Source organism: Rissa tridactyla, chromosome 3 (genome assembly GCF_028500815.1).
Source record: "Rissa tridactyla isolate bRisTri1 chromosome 3, bRisTri1.patW.cur.20221130, whole genome shotgun sequence".
Lineage (NCBI taxonomy): Eukaryota > Metazoa > Chordata > Aves > Charadriiformes > Laridae > Rissa > Rissa tridactyla.
In genome coordinates, this window is record NC_071468.1 from 58,411,381 (window position 1) to 58,430,720 (window position 19,340).

The 19,340-nt window shown below is 40.6% G+C and overlaps 1 protein-coding gene across 5 annotated transcripts in view; it reads left to right on the plus strand.

The window, feature by feature from the left end:
- Positions 1-3,859: 3,859 nt before the first annotated feature.
- The window catches only part of SCAF8 (SR-related CTD associated factor 8), a 106,583-nt gene continuing 91,102 nt past the window's right edge, over positions 3,860-19,340 (plus strand). For 3 of the 5 annotated variants that reach the window (XM_054195015.1, XM_054195014.1, XM_054195016.1), the window contains exon 1: positions 3,860-4,253. In XM_054195015.1, coding sequence (XP_054050990.1) covers positions 4,224-4,253 — 30 coding nt within the window. In that variant the 5' untranslated portion in view covers positions 3,860-4,223. Of the gene's footprint in view, positions 4,254-14,940; positions 14,961-17,141; positions 17,161-19,340 lie in introns of those variants that run through there. The other 2 variants (XM_054195017.1, XM_054195018.1) reach the window with 2 other exon arrangements.

Here is a 19,340-nt window from a genome sequence, read left to right on the forward strand (position 1 = left end):
AGAGTAAGTGAAGCCTGCCCAGGAGGAAATGGGTAGTAAACTGACTGGGTTCCTAATTATCAGACTATCATGAGCAACATATGGTTACAAACATAATGGTTCAGAATTTCACTTACAATCTCTGAAATTCACAAGTACTTGAATAAAAAGAGCTTCTCATGAGAACATACGTCTGTAACAAATTCAGGTAAAGTTCAATAGAAAATTTATTTCTATACTTTAAATCACAAATCAAGAGCTTCTAAAATTGTTATAGTAAAGGAGGAGTGGCAACTGAAAATGCAAATGAAAGAAGAAAATGAGGTAGAGTTAGTCAAGGACAGAGGAATGTGCTAAAGTTCAGTCAAAAATGTAAGCAGCTCTCTAAAAACACACTGAATAATTAAGTAGAGAGTGGCAGTGCACAGGCAGAATGACGTGTAGCTGTGCATTCAAAAGAAATGTGGAAAGAGTTATTGTGAAGAAAACTCAGTGACATCCTCTTACCCGAAGCTACAAGTGGCTAATAATAGATCTACCTTCCTCTGTTCTCCTTGCCTACTGGAACACCAACACTCCCTCCTGACACTTGCATGTGGTTTCCTCTGCTGAGAGGAAACTACAGGGAATTGTCGACTTGGATGTAGGACTTCTTAAGGGCATTTGCCAGTGTGGCACTCATTTGGTCTACTGAGTCTATGTTTGGACTTGTCAGAATTAGGAAAAAGGAAGGCATGCCTATTTTAACCTTCTCTTATGGGAAAAAAAAACCCTCACTAAATAGCAGATTAAAGATCTATTCAGTCTTGCGTTCTCAGAATCGCAAAGCTAGGTGTTTGCATCCACCCAGGAAGAGTGCCCCAGCATTGCAAATCCCATGTATAATTCATTGACGTGTTGGAAAGCAAGTGGGAACTTACTTGCAAAATTGAAAAGTTTCTGGTATGAGTTTTGGCAGTTGTGCAGAGCATTGGAACTGCGGAAAGCTTGTGTTGCACAGCAAGCTGACGCTCATTCTGCTCCACAACGCAATGAGAAATCTCCCAGCTTCGGTACGTTATGAGTAATAGTGCAAGTCATTCAATTAGACGGTCTCATGGGGCAAGGTGGCCTTGCCCCAGAATGAGCCAGTGTTTCTGCACTAATACTGTTTTGATATTACTTCATTTGTTTGCTTGCTTAATTTAAAACATTTAATTATAATCAGAGATGTATTGCTGTATTCATTCTGTAGCCTATTTCTTATTATTGGATGATGGCTAGCTTTATGAGATCAGGGATGTACTGTGCTCCTGTGCTTTTTTTCTACTGTTGGAATTAAATAGGGTTGTTAAAAGGCTTTGTTACCTAAACTCTTTAAGTGGTAAACATATTTGTTTAAATGTTTACTACAGGCCTAGAGCAAACCGGCTAAATATGGGGGGAGGTGAACCACTTGGGTTCAAATTCAGGCCCTGTGCTTTTGAGGTCAAGGCTTTGTGCGTATATCTCTCAGTGTAAATCCTATCCCTCCTTCTCTGGTTTCTCCTTTATTCACTCTTCCCCTTCCTTCACTGGAATAACTTATGCTTCTGGAATAAATATTCTGGAAAAGCAACTGCATGGGAGTTTTGTGGTCACTTTGAGGCCAATTTTAAAATAGTTTCTGCAAAGCTGGTTTTTTTTTCTTTTTCAGTCTGGTATTCTATCCACTTTAATAAGGAAAACTAGACTTGCTTCAGTTTCACCTTAAAGGAAAGCCACCAGCTCCTGGAGGACTTTTTGTAACTACATTATTTCAGTAAGTTTTCTAAAGGTGTACAAAGCCAATAGTCTTACCAGTTACTCGTGTAATACAATGAATCTCGTGTAAAGCCTCCACAATTACTTGAACAGAGTTGTCTCTTCACATTTTATTTTCTCTTAGTTCCCACAGGAAACGAAAGAACAAAAGAGGAACAGAGGCCTTGTCCCCCCAGTAAGCATAGTGTTCTTCTCTTAAATCATCTGTGAAGGGGTGCTGGTTCTGGCGGAAGACTGCCAGAAGGTTGCACTGAGCTATGCAGTTCATGCAGTTAACAGTGTTACTTGGCTTGGAAGGGACCTCGGGATCTCTCTAGTCCAACCTTTGGCTCAAAGCAGGGTCAGCTATGGGCGCTGAGAAGGTCTTTATCCCATGGGACCTTGGAAAGAGACGGAGACTGCACAGCTTCTCTGGGGAACCTGCTCCACTGCTTGGCCATTCTCACGATGGAAAAGGTTTTCCTTTGGTTGTGTCAGAACCTCCCCTGTTTTAATTTAAGACTACTGCTTCTTGACCTCCTGCTGTGTACCTCTGTTAAAAAGTCTTATTCAATTGTTCCAGAATCATAAAAAATGTTAAGGAGTCTTATTCAGCCATTTAACTTTGCAGGTACTGGCTGCTACTGAGTACCCTCCCTACCCCATGGCCATCATTTTTCCAGTCTGAACAGACCCAGCCCTCTCCTAACAGGGCACTTGTTCTAGGCTCCTGACCCTCTTGGTGGCCTGACACTGCAACAACAGTGATTGCTAGAGACAGGACTTTTTCTCTAAGTAAGCCTGTTGTGCGGATAAACCTTCCAATTCTGTTTATAACAGGACTTAATAATCTTTCTTGTGTTGCTGTAAGAAGAGAACTGTAGGATTCCAGGTCTGCCTCAAATGCTGGGTTTATCTTAATTTCTAAATTACCTTGTTCGTTGAGTAAAGCCCTCTTCAATCTGGAATTCCCAGACTCCGGCCCATAGTGGGGGTGTTCTGTGAGGAGTCCTTGGGGTGCTTGTGAGGGCAGGAGGATACAGTCTTTCCAGAGGGTGGCCGAGAGTCTTGGCTGGAAAGCAACAACATGCAATTCCGATTGGAGCCTGATTCACTCTGTCATAGCTCTGCCGTGTCAGTAGAGTTGAAACAACATAACCGAGCTCTGGAAAAGCAGCAGCTAAAGATGAACCTTAAAGTTTCATCCATCCTCAACGCTTGCGAGCTCCTTGGGGCTCTCCCTGATGCAGGTGAGTCACCCGGCAGCCTTTGTGTCTGAGGGAACAAAAAAAAATCCATGCCCTGGAAGTGAGTCCTCCTGTTGTATACAGCTGGAGCTGCGGGGGTTTCTGGGCCAAGTGAGGTGTTCCCGCTCTGGGGAGAGGCATCATGGCGGCAGGGGCTGCAAACAGCACGGCTGTTCATGGGGAAGCGCACCCTGTCAGGAATTTACCCCGGGAACGTGCCCTGGGTAAGGAAACACCAATGACCTACTGCCAGGTGCTGGACGTGGTGAATTCTTGCTGTCAGACTGTCAAGTTATAATGTAGTTATTATATATAATGCCAAGTTATTCATACAGTAAGTGCACTGGGACTTGAGATTGATTTGCGCTACCATTTTGTTGTTTTTCTCCTTTCCTCTTGATAAATAATACTCTTCGCTAATTGCTTGTGATTTTTTTTTTTTTCTTATTAGGATTTTTTTGCCCTTCTTATGTCCCGCTGACTCTTTTTCCTGTTGTTTTTCTTCAAGCCTGCGCTCCGGTCCCGGTTTCCCCGGCGGGCCCTGCTCCCGCCAGGCGAGGCCCTGAGGGGCGAGCCGTCAGGAGGCGAACGGTCGCCGTCCCCCGCCGGAGACCCGGCCCTGGGCTTGCCAGCGGCGAAACCGGCATCCCGGGAACTCCCGCCTTTCCCGCCGGCGGCGAAACACGGCTTCGTTTAACAACTCGTCCCCTTAACCCTTCACTTCACGCCTGCCGGCAGGGCCGGCCCGGTGAAGAAGGCGGGCAGAAGAGGAGGCGGGCCGCCATCCCGTCAGCGCCGCTGTGGCGCGGCCCGGCGGGCGGAGGGGCGGGGTCCGCCCGGCAGGCGGCGCTGTAGCCGCCCCGCGCCGCTCTCGGCTCCTCTCGGAGCTGCGCTGCGCGGAGCCCCCGTGTGTGTCCGCCATATTGGCGCCCGCGCCGCAGCGCCTTGTTCCTCCATCTCCTGCCGGCGCGGCCGAGCGGAGCCCAGCCGGGGGAGGGGACGCCGGCGCCGCCGGGCGGGAAACGGGGCAAGGAGGCCGCGCGTTGCCGAGAGGTAGACGGAAACGAGTGGGGGCCCGCGTCCCTCCGCGCCCGCCCCCTGCGCCACCCGCCATGGCGAGGAGGCCCGGCGGCCCCTGAGCGAAGAGCACACGCACACACAGACCGAGGCTAGCCCCCTCCCGGCCCGGCCGCCATCAGCGGAGAGAAGCCGCCCGGCTCCCGCCTCCGCCGCGACATGGAGGCCGTGAAAGCCTTTAACAGCGAGGTGTGTAATCCCCCTCCCCGCTCCTTCCCCCTCAGGGTCGGGGAGCGGGCGGGGCCCCGGGGCCCGGCGCCTTTCCCTGCCCCCTCCCGCTGCGCGGAGGGGGCGGGAACCGGGGGGGCCTCGGCGGGTCGCGGGGGGCCGGGGGTGGGGGAACCCTTCCATGGGCTCCCCCCGACCATGTCGGGCGGGAGCGGGCCCTTGTCGCTGGGAAGCGGGAGGGAGGAGGGGGTAATGGAGACACACACACACCAACCCCCCCCCCCCCCCCCCCCCGCTCCTCCTTCCGGTGTGAGGCTGGGGGAGACTGAACGGGGGAAGAATAGATGTGGTGGCGGGCTGAGGGGAGAGGAGGGAGCGGGAGGAGGCCGAGGAGGAGGAGGCCTCTTCCCTACGCCTGGCGTGCGGTGGGGCGGGTGATGCCCGGCCAACTTCCCGCGGCGGCCGGGGGGTTCCTGGGTGGCGAGGCGCGGGGTCCGGGCTTTTCCCCGGCTTTTTGCCGCCCTCTTCCTCCTCCCTCCTCAAACGTGTGTCCGCACCCCGCCAGCCCGCACTTTAACACCTCGTGGAGCTGTGTTTTAAATCTGGGGATGGGAATACAAAGGCCTAGAGGCACGTCTCCGTGTTTGAGAATAGTATATTCGCTGTGGTCAGGATGGAAACAAGACATTCCCTACGTGCTGCACCAAAGCGCTGGGCTGAGGGTGGGCTACGGAACCCGCAAACACACACTTACAGGCTCGGGTGTTGATACGGCACCTGGCTTCTCTCTTGTGCCGGTAGTTAATGTTTATTTTATTCGCAAGATAGTTCTTGTGGCAACTCTGCTTTGTTCCTCTTCATTGCGAGAGTTTGTATCGTTTATATTTTGAAGTTAATGTAAGAGAAAGGGAAATAAATACGTATTTTCTTTATAGGAAGTCATACATCTTAAAAAATAGATTTTTTTTACTTATATTGACCATAGAAACTACGAGCTCTGGTTACAGTGTCTACTTCTACAGAGTGCGCTCATATTGTAGCTCCGGGTTGCCCTCTTGCTACCCCCAGTGGGGGTGTAGTACGGTTTTAATGATTTTAAGTAATACAGTCCTCGTTTGGGGTTTTAAAACGTTAATTTGATTTCTAGTGGAGCAGTGTGCCAACCATATTGTTTCTACAAGCCACAATAAGATAGGTTTTTAAAATGGGCAGGTACTTTGTAATACCTCAGGAGCAGTAGGATAGCCATAACTGATGTGCAGTTCTAGGTGTTGTACTTTATGCAGTTGAGTAGAAGAAATCACATTGTGGCCACTAGAAGAAAACTGAATAAAAACTATTTTTTTTTCCTATTTTATTATTTCATTGGATTATGTGCTATATTGTTAAGTAGGGAAAAGGAAGAGTCTAATGACAAGAACAGAAGTAGATTAGAACCTTTTTCTCATACATACCTACCAGCGTGAGCAAAAGTCTTCACGTTCATATTGAGAAACAACTTCTGACTGACTTGCTGAGCAATCAGGTATAAGTACCATGAAAATTATTAACTCTGAAGATTTAAGGTGAGAACTATACTGAAGAGAAGAGCTTTAGAATATGCCTTAAATATTCTAAATGCTTGAAAACCAGTAAACTTTGTGTTGTTGGAAAAGAAAATGCAGAAGACCAGGCAATGACGTTTTAACCAACTTATCTTCTATGGTATAAATAGACAGCATCTATGAATAGACTTGTTTTTATGACTTCTCTTTCAGTTTTACTTTAACATTTATCTCTGTATTTGGGTGCTGGGCTTCACTGATATGAAAGTTTTAAAGATGCTATGACTAAACCCCTAGTCCTGGAAGTAAATGGTGCAAGACTTACTATGTTTGGGGAATCCAGAGTGTCATTGCTAGCCACGCTAACTAACAGCTGTGTACGCAGTGCAGAACTTGACTTCAACTTCACTTTCCATCATTGTCTCTGGTCTAACTGACCTGTAAACATTTTGCATTTTAGAACTGTGAAATGATACATAAATATTTAAAGTAGCTGAAGTGTGTGAGCCTGTAGATTGTAGTTTGTGCTGTACCTAAATGCTTTTTATTAACTTACAAAATATTTGTACTTCACTTCTAAAAATCCTTTTCCTTGTTTATATTATGTTTTAAGGTCATGTTATACTCCAGAAATGATGTCAGAGTTCTGTTCTAGAGGTTTTTGGCTTAAAATTGATGTAAATTAAATTTAGCAGAAGATGGGATAGACTAAATTGTACGAAAACTTTTACCACACACACTTTCTCTTACACAGTTTGCATTCAGTTAGTAATTTTACAACAGTTTATGTAACTTACTGGTGAAATCCAGGTGATGCTTTAGAAAGAACATTCCAAATACATTTAAGCACTTAAGGTTGGATACTTCTGTGGTTGTTTTTTTTGTTTGTTTGTTTTTAAAGGAAGGAGTTGTGTTTAGTTTCTGCAGTGAAGCTAAAATAAAGGTAGCTGCCCATCTAGGTGGTATAGCTTACTCCAAACATGTGTGAACTGAGCAATATCTCGTATTATAGCTATCTTATATGACAGTTAGAATTGATTAACATAGGCCTATTATTAATTTAATTAGAAAGAAGTATATCAAGTTTATTTGAACTCTGACTACTGGAAATCATGCTGGTTATTGCAGAAAGCTGTTCAGTGTCTAGCGATGATATGTGGCATTGTCAATGCTGTACCTAATCACATATATAAAATTAACCCTAACATTTAAACTCTCGAGAAAGATACATTTAAAGATGAGAAATAATCCCACTTCTAAATAGAACATTCTCAGTATTGTTTTCATGTAATGATTGGTGTTTTACTATTTGATTAAAACTGCTTTGCAACTGAAAAATAGAATATTATACCACTGACTTAGTATACCATTGAGGTAATTGGCAATGTTTTATACCACACGGTTGTCATTTGCTGCAGTTGACATCATAAAGGCTGACCATTGCAGAATCATTTTCCTCCAGGTCTCAGTTCAGGCCCTGAAATTTTCCCAAAAAGCACAACATTAAAGTCAGTAACAGGTCTTGACAGAAGAAAATGACTGAAATGTTTCAAGTTCTTCTATACATGAAGAAATAAAATGTATTTTGTTAAAAAGTAATTAAAATGGACTAGAGGCAAGCACGCATACCGTCATACTCAGATGGTAATATTTTAATTGCAGACTTATATAAATAAAACTCAGTATTTGTTACATAGTCAGTTCAGTGTTAAAGTCTTGCTATCAGCTTCAAATGTAGCCATTCTCACATTGGATTCGGTTACTGTACCTGAAGTTGGTTTTGGGTGCTGTACTCCACAGAGTTTTCTTGCAATACATGTCCTTTTTGCAGTGGCAAGCTTTGTATTTCCAAATTATTTTTCTCTTTGTGACGTGAAGAAGAACGTTTGCGGACAAGTATGAAAGGAGACCAATGGATGCTTTAATTCTAAACCACATTTAATTCTTTTTTAATTTCTATATGAATTCATAGAATAAACAAAAATAATTTTATAGACACAAAAATAGGACTGGAATTTATTTTTTAAGTACAACACAAGCTGAATGTTTGAGGTAATACTTGCTTTAGCCATGTTAACTGGATCTTTAAGTACTGAGTAACAGGAATCTCAAAAGGACATTTATTTAAAGGGCAAATTCAGCTTAGATGCTTATTTCTTTTAAAGCTGCAATAGTAATTCTCTGATCTAGTTCAATTAAACATATAATTTCTGTTCATTTAAAGTTTCTCAATATCTTTAGTCACATACAGGCACACAGCTCTTCACGTAAGAGCTTCGTTAACTTTTGCTGTCCGTGATGCTGTCCTTAGTGTTTTGGGTTTTTATTACACGCTCTTTATTTAAAAACAAAACAAAAATATCTCATGCATAAGCTATGCACACTTCGGTCAAATCATTGAAAATTACTTGTGCTTTATAAGTTGCTGAGACTGGCACCTGCAGTTTTGAACTACAGCTATTTAAAAGGTTAGCAGTGGTAAAACCTACTTAGGGCAGTTTGATAGCTTAAAAAAATATGAAAGCATACCTAGTTGTAGAAGGTACATTGTTGAATCCGGTGAACAATAGTTGGGATCCAGTGCTATAAATTTGAGCTGAAATGTAGCGGAAAAAATACAACTTTTTTATTAGTTAGGCAACAGAATATATTATGATATTGGAGAGGCAATTGTGAAAAGGGCAATTGTGTATTTGAAAAAAGAATGAGGCAGAGCTTCTCCCTTGAAGCCCAGGAACGCGAGTCATGTGTCTTCTGATTCCTTTCAGAAATGCTGTGTTCATTTGAGCATGGTTTGTAATAAAAAGTTTAATTCTTCTTTGTAAACTGGGTGCTGATCTTTTCATATACAAGGGAATTGAATGGAAAACTAAGTGTCATCATGGAGACATGGAATACGCTCTGTCTTAAATTGTTTCAAGATGAGGATGCACATAAAGCGCTCTAAGATTAAGGTAGTGATAACAGTGTGCTTAGAGTGATGTGGGTTCCTATGTTTTTTCTCATGTTAATGTAAATGCCTTCTAAGGTGTGAGAGTCACAATTAAAACTTCCACTGCATTGCTAGGCTGGCATTCAGCTGTTACTAACAATGAAAATAGTTGTCCTCTCATAGCTCATCATAAAGCAGTGAGCTTTTGGTCCGCAGAATGGCTGTGAGCGCCATGTAAGACGGTAAGAAGCGATACAGAAAGTGATAATTGCTGCTCTTGGGTTAACTGGCTCCTCTCTAATTTGTCAGTGGTAGGGACATAACAGTCACTGGTCACTTGCTGGCAGTGCTGTCGTCTGTATACTCTATTTGCACTTCATTGTCTGTTGGTGACCTTTATCATGATGTTTCACTAGGAGTTATGTTTTCTGTGGCAGTGGGGAACAGTTCCGTAGACTACAATTTCGGAAATGTGAGCCTTGGAAATAACCCATGTTTTAATTACTGAGCATTGTAGTATAGGTGCACAAAAGTATACAAGTGTAAATCAAATAGTCTGTTTTAGCCTACTTTATTTAAATGGCATATTCTAAGTCACTGAGGCAGCTTTTTCAGGAAAGAATGCTAGTCGATGCTAAAAAAAGCTAAATGGTATGCCTCATGAAGATGTTAAATAGCGATTGTTGCTGAATAGCTGGGGAGAGTGAAAAAAATGATGCTCTCTGAAATGGGGAGCCAGGGCTTTGATTAGTGCAAGTAGTGATACTAGCAGTTTCGTACGAGGAATGGTGAAAGGGCATGTAAGCTGCTCCCTGGAAAGATATTTTTCTTGCTTCTGCACATTTCATCTTGTCTGAAACACCTGAAACATATGCAGAACTTTTTTCCTAGCTGCTGAGAAAATGAGAAAACTTGTGTCTGTTTTTTCTTCTCCCTTGCTAATACCTTACCAGTCATAAAAAAAGTGCAACCTTCTTTCATATCCTCTGCTGTTTGGAAGGATTCTGCAACTGTGATACTTTTAAAGTTTTCTTCATTTTTGTTTATCTGATACTGCATTTATGGTCTGATATTTGTAAATTTTGTTATAGCAAATGGGGATGAAAGCTTTTAGTTTACCTCCATTCTTATTTTTCAGAAGAAAAAGTTAACTCACTGATATTTGTGTGTGTATGTGGACGCGCATACATCTGAAAAGTTGACTCTATTTTTCATTCTCAACCTCTGAGGTGGATGTGAAAAAGGTCTTCAGTTTTATTTTGCTTTATAATCTAATAATGCTCCTCAGAGAATAAAACACTGTACAAATTCCCTTAAGATACAGCAAAATATGTAAGAATTTGTTAATTTCCCTTTTGCTGTCAGGAACATTAAGGGCAGTATCAGTGAAATGTAAATATTTCACTTTGTTGCATCCCAGCAAGAGTTGAACTTTGCTGGCTCTCAGCTGTTTGCTTTTTGTTAAAAGGGCATAGGGAAAGAAAGCCCTTTTCTCTTCAAGATACAGTAAATATTAAATTGATGTTCACCTGATTAAATGTCTCCATGTGTACTAAATAAATATTTACAGTTTTAATATTACATTTTCAAAGACTGATCTGACCTTAGGCTTCTGCCAGCCGCAGAATCTTGACTTCTGGCCTTGTAAAGACCTGATCATGCAAGGCTGTGTTAAATGCCCAAAATGTTAGGGCTTTTTTTTGTACGTATCTTGCTCAAGGACCTCATTTCTTTCATGAAGTAGTATAGGACAGACATTGATTATTTTTCATACATACATTTCAAATTTTTTCTTAAACTGTGGTCTAGGTTAGATCCCTGTGAGCCTGGGAGGGTGATGTAGAACTCTGGATTCTTGAGTTGTAACTGGATAGTTACAAGTATGAGTATCGATCCTGCTTGCTTCTCATTTAGAGCGCAGTGAACCATTTTGTAGTTTAAAACAAATGCGCTTCTGAACTCTCATGACTTCAGATGCTTTGATTTTCACCTATTTACTAAGACCCTGCCTGGGGCTACAGTCTTTAGGAAAGTACTTGAAATTATCTTAACAAGTCTTATTTGAGTTTGCCATCAGCAGTCTGTTTTCCTGTGGCAGTTGTAAAAGTGGAGTGTAGTAATCTAAATGGTTTTCTTACAGAAAAAAATCCATTCAGGACAAAAGTTTGATAAAGCAGGTCTTAAAATACGGTCTAAACACTTGATTACTTTCATGAGGATTTTTTTCACTTAGGAAGAGGTCTGCTTTTTTTCTTGCCTGTAAAATTGGTCCATCATTCTACCTCCGGACAGCCACCAAGAAATTTATCCTGAGTGGCTTGTTCAGCCTTGGTTAGAGCCCATGTTCCTGGGCTCCGCAACCGCTGGTGTTACTCCATTGTGAGGCCTGGGATGATGGTGCAGAATTGTCTGTCCATGTGTGTATCCAGAGTTCAGCGAGCTTGGCTTTGAACTCAAAATTAGTCCTTGTTCCTGTATCAGAACTTTTAGTGAATTGCATGTGCATTTCTTCCAGTTCTTCGCTTCTTTGGAGATACTTTTCTGCAGTATTTCTCTGGGAGCACTGACAGCAGCAGCAACAATCAGCTAGGTAATTTTAGTAACCTTATTCAGCAGTTGCTTCCACACTATAGGGTATGTGTTCTTTAACAGAAAAATAAGATCTTCAGCAACTACTGTACTAGTTCTTGTCTTCACTTGTTCTTGCCAGGTGTACTGACCAAAAAGAGACATAAAAAGGAATTGTTAAAACTTGGAGGAAGTAAGAGGAAATGAGTTCATTGCTGCCATGACCCTCTGTCAGATTTATCCCCACCCTAAATGTCTATTTATTGTAATAGCCTGCTCTTTGTGCTGTTTGCTTTTCGTAAGTGAGCTACCATTTGTACAAAAATGGCAACTGTGGATATACAGAATTTATTATTTTCTCTCCACGTTTTTTCAAGAATGTGCCTACAGAGCTTACCTGGTTTTACTGGGTACGGTTTTTGATTGTATGAGTGGGGATTTTTTGCTGGCTTTGTTTTTTTTTTTTTTTTTTAAGTTCTAGATGAATAATATTGGATTGCTCTCTTTACTCCTAGGTTTGTGATTATACAGGCAGGTAGCAGATGATTATTTTTCTGATGCTTTGACATTCAGAAATATAATGCATGTGTTTAATATAATAAAATACATATGTGGAAGCTAAGGCTTGGCACCTTTGTTATTGTGTTTGCTGTTGATGGTTTTTGAGGGTTGGGAGGGAGTGCTCTGGTTCCCATTTACAATGAGGGCACAAAAGAAGATGTGTGAAAGTGGAGGGGCAGAGCTGAGCTCCAGGAGGCAGTCGTAGCAAGGACTGGTGGTTTGGGTGGATGGTGGCTGAGCAGTAAGAGAGTGTAGCATAGCAACAGCTGAGAGATTGAAGGCACCTGTTTTGGTAGCTTTGAGCTTGTTTATTGTGAAGTTGTGTCTATAACATTAGTTTTGAAAGATTAGAGTACATATTACTTTATAAACAGTGATGACAGCTGCACAAGGTGGTTTTTGCAAGACAGTGAAAAGCTGTTTTACATGTTTGGATTGGAATTTATAATTGAAATAGCATGCATTTTTGTGAAAGATATTTCAGAAGATCCATCTTCTTGTGTTGTTTTGCCTAGGGTTCAGTGTTTGCAAATACTCGTTCATTTGGAGTTGAGTGGTATGCGTTTCCTTGTTTGGTTTTTTTTTTTGTTGTTTTCTCTTTTTAGTATTTATTAGCTACTTTCAAAAACTGAAGTAGAATTAATTACATGTATACTTTGGTTTTCATCCTTATTATTCTATAGCTCGATTTTTCTTTAAAGAAGTACAAAATGCTGTAAATTGCTGCTCACTGTAAAACTCTTGGTTTAAAAACGTTGGCCTCGTGGCGTGACTTTGTGGAGCTCTCTTGATGGACAATTTAGAAATTAGTATAATAGATAAAAATAAAATTCTGATATTTTGATATTGATGTGATTGCAGTTTTAGAAAGTTTTAAAAAAATAATCATAAACGACTTCGGATTTTCTAGAGGTTAAGTCCAAAGAGCTTAGAATGTATTAACCGGATTGTTGGAAGCCTATGGAAAGATCTGATCAGACTGAAGTTTTTCGGAATACCGAATCTCCTGTACATGTTAGCGTACAAAGCTGGTTCACTTGAAAAGGAAAAGGTTATTTTCTGAATCTGCTCTAAATTACAGTTTCGGGTAACATGTTGGTCTTCATAGCTTGGTTACCAGATATGCAATAGTCGCCACTGTTTCTTAATTTTCAGAAAAGTGGAACACTTACCAGGAAAGCAGGAACATCAATGTAACAGCTATATTGGTTGGAGAAGTCCAACCCACTGTAAACTGTGATTTTTGAAAAATTTAAATCATGAAGTTTCATTGTGAATGCAGGGGATTTTAAACCATATCTAAGGAGAAAACATTTTGAAATTGATACAACAGGACAGCTTTTGTTGTGAGCCATAGAGTGAGTTGTCAGAGAAAATGTGTGTGTCTTTGATTTTTCATAACATTTAGGATCTTTCCCTATATTTCATATCTCAAAATTGTAGAGGTGTAACTGTATTTAGACTTCCCTAAGGCATTTCACTCCACACTGCGCCACAGCACCAAACCAGTGCGTTGCTAGAAGAACAAAGGGCACTTCTCCAGAGCAGGCAGCCCACAAGCTCATTGCTGGAAATCTACGGAGTGCCTGAAGCTGATTGATTTTCCTGGTGGTCATCTAGAATTAGCTATAAAATCATGATAAAACGTTAATGATGGAAAATAGCCATATGTCAGGAATGATAAGTAAATTGCAGGAAGCTAAATACCCCCATTATATTCCTTATTTTCTTATGTTATATCCTTTCAAAGATCATCTGGACTTTTTGATCAATATTTCCTTTCTGTTGTTGGGAGTTTGGGCATCGGTAAAGAGCTCAGTCTTGCCTAGCTATTTTATGTGGTCCATTTAGGTTTTTCTAAGCTTCTTGTTCTCATGCAGTAAACATCCTAAGTTACTATGAAGAGGAAAAGGGGAATCGTATTTTATGGCTTGTAAAGAGCTAGAAGCAAATGAAGTATGTTCTAGAGGCTATTCTGAACTAAGTAACTAAGTATCTGCTTCGTAGTTGCATGCAATTCAGGAGACGAGAGTTGAATCCAGGTGGTTTCTTTAAATTCCGCTTTTATGTTCGTAGCCTATTTGTACAAAGCAGGCTGAACCAACAGAACTTAGAAGCTTTCTTTGAAAGTAGTAATGAAGAGGGTTTAGAGGAGATTGTAAATAGGCTGTAGTATGCCCTTTAGCTCAAATATATGAAAACTAAAATGGAATTTTGTTGTTCCATCTCAAATTGTTCAGGTTCAGTAAATTTGAAAGTCATAATTTTGCTTCCTCAAAATAAAAGGGGTAAGAGAAGGACAGAGCAAAAGCAGTGATGGTAACACCTGACATCTTCATGCGCTGAAATGTGATGGGCTGGAGAGACTGCTGTTTTACCTTTGCATCTTATTGCACTTAATTGCTTATACACTCAGTTAGGATGAATATTCACGTGTCCGCTTTAAACGTAAACATATTTGAAGAGTGGTGTATAATACAACTGACGTGTAGGAGGGAAGCTTTTCGTGTGAGTTTTCTCCGTTGCTCTTAAATTTTTTATAAAGCAATTAAGTGCAACAGTAAAAGGAATACATACACTGGGATATCAAGCATATTGACTATTTTGTTTGTTAATTCAAACCACATGCCACGCACTTTGTTTGAAAACAGTTGTATTAAGATAGTTGTTGTTGAGTTGCAGCCCTTTCTTGTGCTGTGCTTTTTTAAATGTTGGATTTTGGCAACTTGTATTGTCTTTGTTGATTACTGGAAGAAAAGAACTTTTCATTTTTTTCCCTTGAAATTGAAATACCTTATGCAGAATGGAGCATCTGCCATTCTGCTCATCCTACATGCACATCTTTTTATATATTTTAAAATTTCTGTGCAGTGCAAAGAGCAACAAGGTGCTGATTGGGTTTAAATAACAGTTCTCACTGTAGGTCCGAGTGAGCATCAAGGAAGAATCGTATTCGCTGAGTGATGGACTCATGTAATTTAAGTAACTTTTCCTGGAGATTAAATTTCAGGAGAATGTGTAAAATGCAACATAATAGAAATTTGTTGATTCTGTCCCTCTTTTGAAGCAATAACTGACAATACTTTTTTCTTGTTCTTTGCAGTGTGGTGATATAAATATTTGGTAAGCAATTCAGTGACTATTTCTGTATATGAAATTGAATTTTATTTATTTTAATGCTATTGAAATGTGAAATAAATTAAACTAATTTGTTATGGTAATATGTATTATTAATAATAATGTAATAATAATAATGTAATAATAATAATGATAGCGTGTCCAGAGGAGAGCTACCAGGCTGGTGAGGGGTCTGGAGACCAGGTCGTATGAGGAGAGGCTGAGGGAGCTGGGCATGTTTAGCTTGGAGAAGAGGAGGCTGAGGGGAGACCTCATTGCCCTCTACAACTACCTGAAAGGAGGTTGTAGGGAGGTGGGTGTTGGTCTCTTCTCCCAAGTAAATAATGACAGGACCAGAGGAAATGGTCTGAAGTTGCAGCAGGGGAGGTTTAGATTAGATATTAGGAAGAATTACTTTACTGAAAGAGTGGTCAGGCACTGGAACAGCCTGCCCAGGGAGGCGGTTGAGTCACCATCCCTAGAGGTGTTTAAGAAACGTCTAGATGTGGCACTTCAGGGCATGCTCTAGTGGCAGAGATTGTAGGTTTTTTGGTTGGACTCGATGATCTTAAGGGTCCTTTCCAACCATGAAGATTCTGTGATTCTGTATTAAGCTTCACTTCTAAGTATTTATTTTGTCTTTTGCACATCGAAACAGACATTTATTATTATATATGATATCTGGTTAGTGTTGTGTCCTGGTAGCAGCCAGAGAGAACTGTAAAAATATTTCAGTAGAGATACTCTGAGAAGTATACTCTAAGATACTCCTGGCACCGCTTCTGGTCATAATCTCAGAGATTAGTCTGAGTCCTAGAGTACCAGTATCAAAATGTTTATTCCCTTAATTGCTGTAACAGCATAACAGATATTCATCTACATGAATATCTTCCTTTGGATCACATGGGACCAGAGGTCTTCATAGCTTTCAATCTGTCTTCTAGTGGCAAAATCAGTCTTTTATGAAAAATTATTTCCTCACCATTCTTCTCTTGCCTTTGTAAGATGTCTCCAGAGGTACGAAAAGGGATATATTGCTCATGAAGCTGTATTTCAAAGAAGTTAGTACTCTGTTCTAATTTTTATTTAAAATTTTGGTAGGGAAACAGCTGTCTGGGATTCTTGCCTCTTGAATAAGAGTGGTGAAAGATCTTAGAATTAAATGCCAGGCTTTGTAGAAGTGCGGTATGCCATTGCTTTCCATGGAGATGCAGTAATTTGCTCTGGAAGTGACTGACCATCCACAGAGCATGTAGTTCATTTGCATGCTTCCTGGTCTTCACTTGAGAAACTTCAGACTGTAGTTTAGAAATGTGTAGTATAGTGCCTTGTAAATTACAGCTATTTGCAATAGACTTCACTTTTACAGATATTTACAATAGAATTAACTTTTAAAGCACTTCCTGAATTACAGTTGTAATGATAACATTGCTTGCATTACTGAACAATGAAAATTTGAAATATGCTGATGAATTCCTAGACTTTCAGTAATTCCGCTTTTGAAGACAGCTTTTCTTAACAGAATTAAAGAAAAAATGCAGAGCAGAAATTCAGTGCTTTATCTATAGCATCAACATGATCTTTTGCCTTTCTCCCCCACTCCCAATGTATAATGTATATAGCTCATTAAATTTTAAACAAGCCCTTATTTTTTTTCCCCAAAGTTTGGAAATAGGACTGAGTTTATTTAAAATTACATTGGGAAAGGGAGTATTATTAGTACTGTTAAGCCTAACTTCTATGTACACTGGAATATTGCCTTTTACCTAGTTTCTTAGCTCTCAATATCGTTGCTTTTTGCTATATAAATCATTACATTGTTTTATCAGGTAGAGGAAAATGCAAAATTGTGACTGTAATTGGCTTTATCTGCCAGCCTGGTCTTTTCTTGGATTTGATACTTAAATGACCATTTATGTAGTATAGATCTATGTAACTTCTTGCATTTGGAACCTGTTAATTCTGAAGGAAGTACATGAGGAAGTGACACTTTTTCCATTGTCCAACAAATGCATACAAAATCCATGTGAGGGCAGTATCTCATCTATTTCCAAATAATACTGATTGATGGAGAGAGTGATATGGAAGAAATGCTTGTTTTAGCATATGATACTAAAAACTGAGTCTTAAGGCTTTCTTTCTTTTTTTTTTTTTTTTTAAACCAATGTAAGAACAGAAAAGATACCTCAATTGGAGATGATGAGAAGTAAGTAGGAGAATTCTAATTTGTTTGAAACAATACGCAGGTAAATATGATAGAATGAGGAAGACCTGTTGTCACTTTTATGAAAGAAAATAATGTGTCATGTATGTATGAGAGTTCTTTGAGAGAATTAGAAAGCACGTGGACAGGGAAGAAACAGGTGATGTTACCTGGATTTCCAAAATGTCATTGAGAAGATCCATCCACAGAAGTCTGAAAAGAAGTTGAATTGCTGTGGAGGGTTCATCCTTACATTGATGGATGACTGCTAAAAGGGGAGATAGGGGAAAAGTTCATGTGTAGAAATAAATTGTCTTTTTTCATGATGGAATGTTATATGGGTTTGTGCTGGGAATCCGTACATTTCAATATGTTCGTAAATTCTGTGGAAAAGGGGTAGAATAATGAAGCAAAAAAGGTTGTTGACAGTGTTAAGTTATTCAGGATGTTGTTACTGAAGGGCTAGCCATGAAGGATTGCAAAAGGACATTGCTGTACTGACTGGTAGATGGCACCCTGCAATTTCATCAAGTTAAATGTGGTAACGTAGGCTGCGGAGATTTTATGAAAAAGGCAACCCTTGCTTTAGGTACACAGTGATGGGCACTGAAATTATATCATTTGGTAATTAAAAAGACCTTGCAACTGAAATGAAAATGCTTGTTCAAAGTTCAGCAGTAGTCAAAATAGTAATCAGAATCTTTGAAATTATTAGGAAAGAAATAGAGAGTGATTATACTGCCAGTATCTCTTTATCTTGTGTCTTGTGCAGCCTAGTTTGCAACTCACAAGGCTACGTTGGTGGAACTGCATGTACAGAGAAGGGCAGAAAGAATAGTTGAAGGAATGGATCAGGTCTCTATGACGAATTACTAAATATTAATACTCTTTATGGGCTAGGACAGAGATGACTGGAAGATGATGAGATAGAGGCCTGTAGTACTGGAGATACAGATGAGATAAATCACTGTTTTTTCCAATGTAGAAGCTAGGTAAATCCAGTGTCACTAATGAGCACAGGTTCAAATCAATAAAAAGGAGTTTCTTAGCACAGAATTTGATTAAACTATACACCCTTGCCAAAAGATGTTGGCCATGCTAAAAATTTAGATGTGTTGAAAAATAAATTTGAATTCCCTGTGCGGAGGGAATTCAGAGCTTTCAGGAAGAAGATCAATTAGTGCTGGCTCAAGAATCACTGACCTGTGGGTTGCTGGTGGCTAAAATAATGTGCGCAGAAAGTATCACTAAAAGGCAACTGTATATCACCTTCCATAAACATCTATTGAATGCTGTTTCTGCTAGTTTTCTCTGAAATAGTGGTATGCATCAGTAAGTAACACGTTTTCTACGATGCTGTAGCGCAAACAAAAGGAGGAGAGGAAAGGAGGGGGGGGGAAAGAACAGAAAAAAAGAGGAGGTAAAAATAAATTACTACAAGAAGGTAGAAAGGCATTAAGAATAAAGACAATTTAAAAAGATGGAACCAGAGAGAGACAGAGAAAAGCAGTCTTGATAGCAACCAAAACTTCTTGGTGGGGTCCAAGTAGGAGCGGCTGCTCCTTGGTGACACTCAACCCAGAGCCATGATTAGGCAGGGAGCTTGAAACAGTTGCCAGGTTTCTGTCAAACTTCCTGATCTTCCTGACACTTGAAATGGCCAAGCTGGGTGAAGTTTGACAAGAACATCCCAAGACTTGGTGAGGCTTTGGACGTGGAGGGTAAATAAAAAAGGGAGTGTATATGCAATGTCAGGACATTCGGGAGGAACTGGAAAAGGAATGTGGCGTATTTGATATCTCTATGATGAGAGGGTCTTCCTCTCACCAGGGAATGGGCATGAATCAGGATAACACAAGTACACCTGAGCCTCTGTGTCTCAAGTCCTCCACTGAGAATTTTCCAACTCGCATTCCTGTTAAGCAATAGACCTGGTTAACAATATAAGCTACCACACTGGGTTTTTTCACCTCCCTGTGGCAGTAAGTCATGCTACTGAATGTTTTGGTGTGACAGGAGGCCGAGTTGGAGGAGCGAAGCACAGTTGGAGAGGGATGTTTTTTGAGGTGTGATGTCAAGGTGAATTGATTAGCTGTTGTACACCCTACTAAAGAGACATGGGGAGAAATTACTTGGGGTTTTGGAGATGTGATGCAAGTTTGACCCTCCGTGTCTCTCTGTTA